This window comes from Choloepus didactylus, chromosome 20 (assembly GCF_015220235.1).
Source record: "Choloepus didactylus isolate mChoDid1 chromosome 20, mChoDid1.pri, whole genome shotgun sequence".
Taxonomy (NCBI): Eukaryota; Metazoa; Chordata; class Mammalia; order Pilosa; family Megalonychidae; genus Choloepus; species Choloepus didactylus.
This window is the reverse complement of record NC_051326.1, coordinates 20,264,847-20,276,131: the sequence shown is the minus strand read 5'-3', so window position 1 is coordinate 20,276,131 and position 11,285 is coordinate 20,264,847. Positions and strand designations below refer to the sequence as shown.

General features: G+C 39.7%; 1 protein-coding gene across 8 annotated transcripts in view; it reads right to left on the bottom strand.

The window, feature by feature from the left end:
• Positions 1-3,508: 3,508 nt before the first annotated feature.
• The window catches only part of IDO2 (indoleamine 2,3-dioxygenase 2), a 52,526-nt gene continuing 44,749 nt past the window's right edge, over positions 3,509-11,285 (bottom strand). For 6 of the 8 annotated variants that reach the window (XM_037812586.1, XM_037812588.1, XM_037812591.1 and 3 more), the window contains one exon: positions 3,509-10,462. In XM_037812586.1, the coding sequence (XP_037668514.1) occupies positions 10,104-10,462 (359 nt within the window). In that variant the 3' untranslated portion in view covers positions 3,509-10,103. The remainder of the gene's footprint in view (positions 10,463-11,285) is intronic. The other 2 variants (XR_005213272.1, XM_037812587.1) reach the window with 2 other exon arrangements.

Below are 11,285 nucleotides of genomic sequence, written 5' to 3'. Positions count from 1 at the left end.
TACAATGCAAGTCCCAGAACCAGTCTTTCCTCTGATAAAAATCATAGTCAGCAGTTGCTTGAGGATGTGGCCATTTTGAGGAAAACATCCATCTCCTTTCCTGTGTCCCTTGGCCCAAACTGTCTTAGAATATTCACTGTCTTTCATTTAACAATAGTATTGCCTTTTCCTGAAACTTGAATTTGGTCTTTTTCTGAAATATAATGTTGACATTTAACAGTGCAAGAGTGTGATCAAAATGAAATATTTCCCTTTATAATAAATGCAAACACTTTTCTGAAACTAAAAAGCAGAAGAGTAAAGACTCTAAAATGGCTTGATGGCGTGTTTTGGCGGAGGGAAAGGTATTTGTGCCATCAAAATGACCTAGAGACTCTATGCTCGTTCAGAGGATTAAAAAAAACTTAAGTCTCCCCTTTCAGAAAACAAAGTCTCTTCCATTGAATGTGAAATGAGATGCATAAGAAAAGAGGGAAATGCCATAAACTGCTGGTTCTCAAACTTTAGCTTCAATGACATCACCTTGTTAGAAAAGCAAATTCTCGGGACTATTTAAGGAAGTTTCAATAGAGATGGGAGTTTGTTAACTACCTCAGCCTGTATTCATCCCTTCTTCCTTTATCAACAGAACCCTTATTTTTTGCTGTTCTGTAAAAGGACTGCAATTGCCAGTTTTCATTTCAGCTAGGAAGCCTAGGAGAATAAGACATACTCAACAAAAATTAAAGAATATCTAGGGAACTTCTTGGAAATGGATATTCTGGAATTTGTTCCTGGGAGAATGACATAGAAAAGAAGGATGTTGTAAATAGAAGATTTTCTTGGAAGTCTCCTCAAAAAGGAGAAGGCTGCCCTTTTCCCCCCTCTTCTTCCCATGGCCTGGTAGGCAGATGTAAAGAGCTGGAGCTCTGGCAGCCCTTTTAGATCATGAAGTAGAAGAAACCTCCTGAGTATGCCAGGACACAGAGAGCAACCTAACTCATTGATGGCACTATAAAGCCACCATTCCAGCCTTGGGATTTTAAAACATGAGAGAGAAACAAACTCCTATCCTTGGGATTTTTTGATTATATGCAATCTGACCTTGTCCTAACAGATAGAAGAGATGCCACAAGCTGTGGGGTGGGTGGCAGAGAAGCAGGAGGTTAAAATTATGGAAGCTAAACTTCCCATACTTTACAGTTTTCCCTTGCCTATCAGGCAGTAGGATGTTACATACCTTCACACAGAAAATCACCTCCCCAACCCTCCCAATACATCTTTATGAGCTCTGAAATTCTAGTTATGGTTTTTCCAAACTCTCTAGTATATCCATTTCTCTCAAAGGGTGTTGTAAGTTCCCACAACAAAACTGAAATAAATTTAGTTTCATTTTAAAAGTAGATATTTTGTATCATTTAGAATTTAGATGTGGGGTTGTAGAAGTCCTTACAGAGCATAGTGAGCATGACAGCAATCAAACAGTGTTAGAAAGACATCGCCATAAAAAAAATGAAGATGCAATACCATAGAAATTTCTTATTTTTTTCCAAAGGCCTTCCTCTAGGGTTTTTAAGTCATAAACTTCTCCTTTCAGGTGAGGCCTGAGAACACAGAAATGAATAGATCTCTTCCATGACTCTATGCCTTGAATTTAAGTCTAAAAGGGCATCTAGCAGTACCGGGCAATTAATAATAGCAATATTAACAGCAGCAAACAGTTCTGTAATGTTTACACTGTATAGACACTGGTCTAAATGCTTTACAAATATTAACTCTTAATCATCATAACCCTATAATATAGTGTTGTTACCCTAAAATTGACATACAGAGATGTTAAAACACATTAAATGGATATACTAGAATTTGTTCCCAGGCAAATGACATAGAAAAGAAGGAGAGAAGATTTGTGCGGGCTTCATATTCAGTGTTCAGATTACTAATCCCAAATTTATGTTTACCGTGTGGCTATAGTGGATTGAGTAGTGTGGAGTCTAGATCTGTTTTTTCATTAGCTTCATACGAGAATTTTTTTTTTTTAATCTCTGGCCTGCTTGTTTTTCAGTTTAAAAGAAGGTTGGACTTGGTAACAAATGAGAAGATTAGCTAGATATCGCATTGACCTAATGCATCTCCAGAGTTTGAATATAATTTCAGTGATTGCCATAATAGGACATTACTAAGTGGACGGCTATTTGCATGTACAGACTCCCCATCACTGAGCTATTGTGAAGATGGGATGCCACGTGGCCTCGCATGGCTGAGCGCAGCACAATGGGGGTGGGGGGTAAGGGGAGCGGAGGGCAATAAGGAGAGAGATTTAATTTCAGTGATGCTATCTTGTTGCATAAACAAAATCCAACTAATCTCTTCCAAAGCCTGAGACAGGGTTTTGGCTTTTCCGTTTGCATTATTTATGTGATCTCTTTTCTCAATGCTTAGCACTATTACTACTCTTCTTTTCACAATTTGGCTTCCTTTGAACTTCCCTGACAGTGAAGATTCACAGACAACACTGGTTGTGCTGAGGTAAAGTGACAAATTTCTCTCCAACTTAAAAAAAAAAAAAAGCCTCAAAACATTTTTTTAGGGTTTTTCTTTTAAACCAACAAGAAGAAAGTATAAGAAGAGGAATAAAAATTATCTAGAATCCCCCTATTAATTTTTATAAATAAAGTATCATTTGCTTTTGAACCTAAAGACATTTATCCATCTGGATCAATACAGTGTGGTTCTGAGTGTATGCAGAGCCTTGTGTGGGATAACCTCTCAAGGTTCACCCCCAGACCTACTATGGAGAAACAAGATATTACTAACAAATAGGAAAAGCCTTGAGCTGGGACTTCAGTTGGGAAAATCCACACCTAGCTTGGAGCTTGGTTCTTAATTTTGTCGGTCACTATTGCCCTCTGGTGGTCATCATTCAGGCCTACAAGCAAAGTTTAAATTTTCTCTTTAAAAGCAAAACTCAAACAGGCAGGCCCCATCACCAACATTTGCCAGGGCCAGGGGTAGGAATATAAATAGATGTCCACATACCATTTCTATACATATTTAAAAGCTGTATGCCAAGCTAGAAAAATATTAAATAAAAGATGTTCTATCCTCCCACCTTGAAAAATATACCTTCATAATGACCTGGAAGCCCAGTTTCAAATTAAAATTCTCAGACTCCTTAAAATTCCATGCCAACCATGGAGACAGTTGGTCCCCTTCCCAGCCCTGCTCGGTTGCTCTCAGGGGCTGCTCCGTCATGCAATGGACACCCCAGCCCACGCTGCTAAGCTCCACACACATACCTAATACCCACCAAGAGCCCCCTCCTCCCCACACACTCACCATGGGCCTAGGAAAATGAAGACAAATGGCACAATCAGGAACAAACCCAGAGGAGAGACTGTGCATGTTCATGAATGGCTGGGGACCATTAGGACAATGAGTTCTGGGGGGTTTCTGATACCCAGAGCTCAATCTAGATGGTGAGGGGAAGGCAATTAGGGTGACCAACCTGGTTTTCCTGGTTTTAGCACTGAAAGGCTCATGTCTTGGGAAGCTCTTCATTGAGATGCTAAAAGTTCCAGTTTGGGGCAATGCATGCAAAAGTTTGGAAGAAAAGTGCAAAACCCATATAGCAGCTTCAAAAATAGGGGTTGAAAGTAACATTGTATTTAATGCTAAATGGATATGGCATTTATTATCCATCTTCCATACTCAGTGCCACTGGTTTTTCCCCCGATCACTGCTAAAGGTAATCATTATTTATGGTTCACAGTTAATGGGTCATCCATAGTTGCTCACCCCAAGTGATACAACTAAAGTGTGCACCTTAAGTGTGTTGTAAGTGTGAGCATTCACAGTGTGTCTTTCACTTTGCCTGTTGTGCTTTGCATTGGGATGGTTGGTGCTAGTTTGATTTTTCACATTGCAAATATTGGCTTGTTTCCTGAACTCTTTCTGAATTTAAATGAGAACAATTATATATGATTTGTTTAATTACTACTAATTGCCACTGTTAACTAGTTTCTTGTTGTTTTGTTTAAACAATAGCATTTATATACCAGAAAATTAATACAGAAAAATAGAAAATTTCAAATAAACACTTTTCATTTTTTTGATAAAGTAATATATGTGCATATTTATCTACCACATATGATGTTAACATTATGATTATTTTTTTCTGATGTGGCTGTTACCAGTTGGTTCTCTAAAATGTTGGTGATCATAAGGGCAAGTCCCTTTGGATCCATGACTTGCCTTGTGAGGAGGGCTGTGGCCCAAGAAGGGCCAGCGTGGGGACAAAGGGCCTGCTGTACATTGGTTCTCAGTATAGGATGAAGTAAAAATGTCTCCATCATTCCTTTAGAGAGGAAACTAGTGCTTATAAGAAATCAAAGGCAAATGTGTAACAGAGTTTGGTTTGAAATCTATACAGCTGCCATGGAAACATGTGGTCCAATAGATTTATGAGTTTACAAAGGAAATTACTTTGCAAAAAACCGTTTATTTTTGATGACGCTAAACACTCAAGAACTAAGTTTTTTAATGTTACTTGGAGGCAGATGCTAAACTGCAAAAACAAACTAGGAACTGCATTTCAGAAATGATATCTGACTTCTTTATTGAGTTTACTTTTTAGTGAACACAGAAAAAGAAAAGTATTTCTTCCATTAACAAAGCAAATAAGACATCTGTGCACAAGAAAATTCAAGACTAAATTTGGTGGAAGAAATTCTTATTGTGGATGGAATAACTGACTTGTACATACAGAAAGTTCAATATTCCAGATCTTAAAATTGGGATTGATCTCAACAATTTTGACAATTTCTTTTTCTTTCTTATTTTTTTTTCAGTTAATTTTGAGTTTAACCCTGGTTTAGAGAAATCACAAAACGAATATCAGACTATCAACGAGGAAAGAGGAACTCACCACACAATCTCAATTTCAGAGGCTGAAAGTTGAGAGGTCTCTGTTTCCAAATTTGAGGAGTCATGACCCACCAGAGGCAGCCCCGGAGCCAGGACAGAATAGGGTTTGTGAGCACCACAGAGCAAGCATTACATGTTAGACACATTATCTAGATGTTATTTCCTTTACGACTTTTGTTTGTTTTGAAAATCATCCCTGAATGTTTATCAGACTAACCCTGGCTGGACGCAGGCACAGAATGAAAAAGGAATCAGTGTCCTTGGCATTCGCAGGGTTAAGTAGTGAGCGGCAGCCAAGGTGAGAGTTCAGGACCTCAAGGGCAGGTCACCCCGACCCAGGTGAAGAGTCGTCCCACATTCCCAACCTCAGGGTTTGTATTTTTATTAAGAGAAATAATGGCTTCTTTCACCATGGATGGTCGTAAACCAGGCCAGGTTTGATGGGGGGCCTTCTTCACCTCTCTCTCTCTCTCTTTCTCTCTCTTTCTTTGGAGGCTTCTATCCAGCCCTCTCCTGCACCCCCTGCTGGCACCTCTGGGAATTGCTAGATCTCATCATTTCTAACTTTCTCTCAATCATTAAAGAGGACTGTACTTCTCTCAGAGAGAGTGAAGGGACATTTACCCCAGGCAGATACCATCGTAACTTATCCTAATTCAGGTTGTCCTCCAGGAGACCCTGATTATGGAATGTCAAATGTCTACAAGGCCATTGCAGAAGGCATCTATGTGTGGACACAAATTTGATGAACCTTCAAAACGAACATATAAGCGGTACCTACTACATCCATTTGTAAGATTGGCCTTGTACTATAACCAGCCATGTGAGCTCCCTAAAACAGAAAGAGAACATGCATTTTCTCACACGTGCACTTGGCCCCTGGCAGTAAGGCTGAACATCTTGAAGAAAACCATTTTCTGAAGATGAGAATTTGTAGACCTCCCCTCTACCCATTCAATCTGGTGTTTGTTTATTCTACAATTACAAACTACTCTGTGTTACACACTGTTATTGATTTTGATCACATCTGGGTGAATTTAAAGCATAATCCCACAAAATCTTTCTTGGCTCTTACCATTATGAGACAAAATTTACAAATCCTAAAGCTGAGTGTGCAGTGAGAGGGTCTGACCCTGAGCCGACTTGTCAGCCTCTTTGTTCTCAATCATAAATTCTGTTTATTTTAACTCTTTTTACATATATTCATGATTCTCAGAAAATGATTTCTGCAGTACTTTCTGCAGCACTTTCATGCCCTTTGGCCCTCTTCTCCATTCTCCTTAGAAATTACAAGGTGGGAAAACACAAGCCCCCTACATCCTTACTCTTCTTTTTCCAAGACTTGTTTTACTATCCAGATCTAGGGGCTTTCAAAGAGATACAGCATCATCATTGTTTTACCATTTACTCAGAGCCTGCTATATGACAAAGGCATAATAGCTTTACTTTTCATGGAAACACTGCAAGGCAGATATTACTATCCTCACTTACAAATATGATTACTATGACCCAGAAATGTTAAGTAACTTGAGCAAGCTTATATTGTAAGTAAATGGCAGAGTGAGGATTCAAACCCAAGTTTGTCTAGTTTCTAAGTCTGTACTTTTGCCATGTCATCAAACTTTCAGGAGCATTTCTATATAATAATATTAGTGATGATAATAACTAGACAATCTTTTCACTGATGTATGTGATGGTCAGTTTTTAATTGTGTCAACTTGATTAAGCTATAGCCCCCAGTTATTCAATCAAAAATCAATCAAGGTGTTGCTGTGAAGGTATTTTGGTGATATGGTTAACAGGTACAACCAGTTGACTAAGTTAAAGGAGATTGTCCTTGATAATCTAAGTGGGCCTGATCTAATTAGTTGAAAACCCTTAAGAACACGTATGTTACCCTGAGAAAGCAGAAATTGCACTTGTGGACAGCAACTTCAGTTTCTGCTCAAGTTTCCAGTCTACCCTTCCTGATAGCCTGCCCGGTGGATTTCTGACTTGCCTAGCCAACCCGCACAATCACATAAGCCAGTTCTTTGCAATAAATCTGTTAATATTGTGTGTGTGTGTACATACCTTATTGGTTCTGCTTCTCTGGTGGAAACCTGATGCAATGTGCATACCCTTTGTTCCTAGAAAAATGTGTTCTTTCCTGTGCCGTTAGATTCCCTGTCAGCACTGTACCATAACTGAAACGCCCTCACATAAGAGAGCATACCTTGACCATAAATTAGGATCAGTTGGTCAGCAAATAAAATATAGACTTTTGTTTGGATTTGCTTCATTCTTGGGTGTAAGGCACGATGACAACAAGCAAAACATATTCTGAAGGCTTTGAAATACAAAACTTTGTAAGCTTCTCTTTGAATCCCATTTAGTCTACATGATATTTCATATATTCAGCATTTATTGAAAACCTGTTCTGTCAGGCTCTATAGTCTTTTTGAGTGGACTTGAATCAGCTGAAAGTAAACCCATAAGGATGATTCTTTTTTATTTCTGTCACTCTGAGGGATAAATCAGGGCTCATTTTGGTACAGGCCTGGATTCAAAACCTGAAGAGACTAAGACATCCTTTCTTAAGTTCTCAGAGGTACTTGATCATTGCCCCTACATGTGCCTACATTATTTGAAGAAAATTTCAGGTTCTGTCTCACTTGGTTTTCTTGTTTGGGTGTCATGTTAACCATTTTCTTCACTAAGGGCAGGGAGATAGACTCCCAGTTCCGCATTTCCTCCAGATTCCTAGCCCCTAGACCTGGTTCACACTCCAGTTCAAGGACACACAAATCAAAATCATCACATGATGACCTCCATTTAATTACTTACTTATTACCTACACATAGTTTTATGAAGTTCCTTCTTTTATAAGGAGTAAACTGTGACTCTGAAAGATTAAAAAACTTCTCTGTCATTATACAATAAGAGCCAAACTGGAATTCCAAACCAGCAATTTTTGCTCTTTAAGCCCACACTTTTCTCACTTTCTACCTGTTAGCATTCTCAAATCACAGATGCTAAATGGTTAATTTTGTTGCTTATGCAGAATCTGTGAACCCAACAATCTCAAGGAACACGGTGTTCACTTGTGTACTGTGTCCGTGCCATCCTCTGAGCCTCACTTCACAACCAAATAAACTTTTCTTGCACTTTCCCTCCATGCCAAGTACTATCCCTTCTGTCACCCATATCCACCATGAGACAAATCCAATTCTTCCCATTTTACAAGAAATTGTGAGCTGAAGATTAGTGATGTTAAGTAATTGGTCAAAAGCCACATTGTTAAAAAGAAACGGCAGCCAGAATTCAAAGAGAGGTCTTTTTCTAAAATTCACAATCTTTTCACCCGAGAGAGTGATAGAGAGAGGGCTATTTTCAATTATTAACCAATGTGGTTCTGTTCTATTCCCCTGCTCAGTCCACTTCCATGGACCAAGGCATAGAGATAAGGCAGTTAAGACCGTCTGAGTTTATTGACTCCAAGAAAGGGCAGTTAGAAAAGCAAATCCAAGGGAAATAAATATATACATGCTCATTTTTGAGTTTCAAAATGGACTTCTCAAACTCAAGACAAGGACAGCACAGACAAAAGACTTTTTTTTTTGTCTGTGGAGCCAAAAGGTTTTTGGAGTTACGAGAGCCTGGGTCTTGACCTAAAACAATTGGCAGAGAGGAAACTGTCAGCCTCAATGTTTTACCTTGGCTAACCAAAACCAAGAAAAGAGTCTCTCTCTTTGGGCTCAAGGAGGAGGAGCAGCAATAGACACAGAGAAGAAAATCAGTGAGTATGCCTGAGAAGAAGCTCTTGGCCCCCTCATGCCCCCTCCCCATCCCTGCCATGCCAAGACCTTGGCGATGTGGGCAGTAGGAGCAGAACCCCATGTAGAGGATACTGGTTCATGACTTCTTACCATTGTCACTGAGAGTTGACAATAGCCCAGAATTCCCTTTCCCACAATATGGCACTGGAGAGTAGAGTTCATTGCTGTGGATGCAGGCAGATGGCTCAGAACCAGTTGTGTGGGCTCCTAACGCTCCCAGGGGATGTGGGAGGTAGTCAGATGTTTTTACAAGTGTTATGATAGGACCTTGAGGGGCTGAAACACCTGAAAGCTCTTTTGAACAGGACGAAAGATGCAGCGAGGTTCATTTGACCAGTACCTGTATGGTGATAGGGACTTCACAGCACACAGCAGCACGGGCAGAGGCTGCTCACCAGTTAGGTGCCGCTCCCTGATGCCATGATACTAGGTAATCCCTCTGGAATGTAGATACTATCCCAGGTGCACAGCAAGTGGAAATTCTAAATTAATGGAGTTTTCCTTACATTGGCAAGATTAAACTTTCCAGTTTTCACTGTCAAGTGGAATGAGACATTGAGATAGTAACTAAGTCAATAAAAACAGTAACACTGGCATACTAAGCATGCAGATTTACAAATATTCCCACTGCACTAGGTTATTTTGCTCATTTCCATGAAAAAGGTCAATTAATTCATTTTATAAATACAAACTTTCAGTGTTATGAAAGACAATGATTCTTCTAAAAACAAAGGATGAAGTCAAAATAGAATTTGTAAATTTAGGCACCCTGTGGAAAATCCCATCCTTTCCCATGTCATTAACTATTCATTTTCATAATGGAGACATCCTCTACTTCTCTCCATGTTTCCAGTCCAACATTTCCAATCTTTTGCCACCAAATTCAACACACACAGAGAGAAGGGGGCTGGACTGAGGCAATAAAATCTCTGTTCTATTCCCCAAACCAGTACTCAATCGGAATTTAATAAATTGTTAAGTGAATGAATATTTAATTCATTTTTTAAAGAAATCAACAGGGTGGTCTGTCTGCAGGCGATTCTATTTGACTTTTGAAATTTAGATTGGGTTTCTATTATTTTGCAAACAGAATGGGATACACTTGCTCCTTATAGGGTTCTGAATGAGGAAGTCTCCAAAACTATTTGTTAACCAGCAGTGATCACACAAAGATGGAAAGTGTCTGGCAAAGTAAATTCTCCTCTGTGAAGACTAACAGCTCTGAACAAAGGAGAATATGGTGTTCTGTGGAGAACTGAGGTCCTTTCTGGGTTATTCCAAGCAGAACCCTGACCTTCATTCTCTAGCCTTGCCTGCAGTCCACTGGGGTAGAGGGTGAGGGGTAACCTGTGTTCTGAAATGTTGGAGAAAGGCACTCTCTTAATTAACACCTTGATAGAGGATTGCCTCTAAAGTCTTATTCCTGACACTTTTCAGGAAGCTCAGAACTGCAGTCCCACCTGTGCCCCTGTCTTCTAAAGCCTGAGGTGGCCCTGGCAGATGGTCTGACCCCCTGCTCTTTGCTTTGGCTGCAGCCGTGATGACGTATTTGGTCACCACAGTGATGTGATAGCTGCGTAGCTCCGCCAGGGCCTCCACACACTGGTTGTAGGCTGTGAGGAGTTGGCAGTTACCAGAGGACAGAACATACTCCTTCAGCGAAGGAGCTGAGCAGATTTCTTCGATGAAGGCCTTGTGGGAAGGAGGCATGTAGCCCCTCATTCTGTGCAGAAAGTCGGCTGAAAGAAACAATCCAGAACAATGTCATCACTCCAAATGGAAATATAGGAAGGCCCTGCCTGCATTTCCAGACACCAGTGCAGTAGAAACTGTTACTGTTGTCCTAACTGCCCAGTCTACCTCGCTGACTCCTGCTTACAGACTTCAACTACTTCAATGCATATTCCTGACTGTTGACAGGTGATGGTGCAGGAAAAAAGAAGCACTCACACCTTGTATAACCGAATTGAAACTTTATCTATCAATCAATCTAAAAATATTTACTATTCACCAAATGTGAATAAAGAATCTTGCAAGACACTGTGAGGGATAGCCACAAATGTAAGGCACAATCCCTCAAACTGGTTAGCTAAATACTCTGGTGAATTCTGTTCCTAAGTGCTTTGTTACAGGGGGAGTAGTGGGAAATAAGAAAGTTACCAACATTATAAGGACACCAAAGATTTTTAAAATGACCAACTGTTTAAGATATAGTATCTTGAAGTGGTTTAAAATGAGATCAGTAGGTATTTACAGGAAACATGTGTTTAGTATTTTGCTTGGTAAATCAAGTATCAACATCACCAAATGCAAATTCCAGGAAGAATTATCATAGTTCTGGAGGAATGAATTTTGTGGGTGAGACTCCAAGTTGTAGTATTTTCTTTTTTTTTTTTCCCTAAACCAACTTGAAAATTCTTCAGCATGAAGTGACTTTTTTTGCAGTCACTGAACATTTGACTCAGTGCTGGCAGGTAAGGAAGTAAGAAATTCCAAGCTTCCAAAGAGATAGACCCCTCTTCTGGTATAAACTGATTTGATTCAAGTTTGCCCCATTTTTAT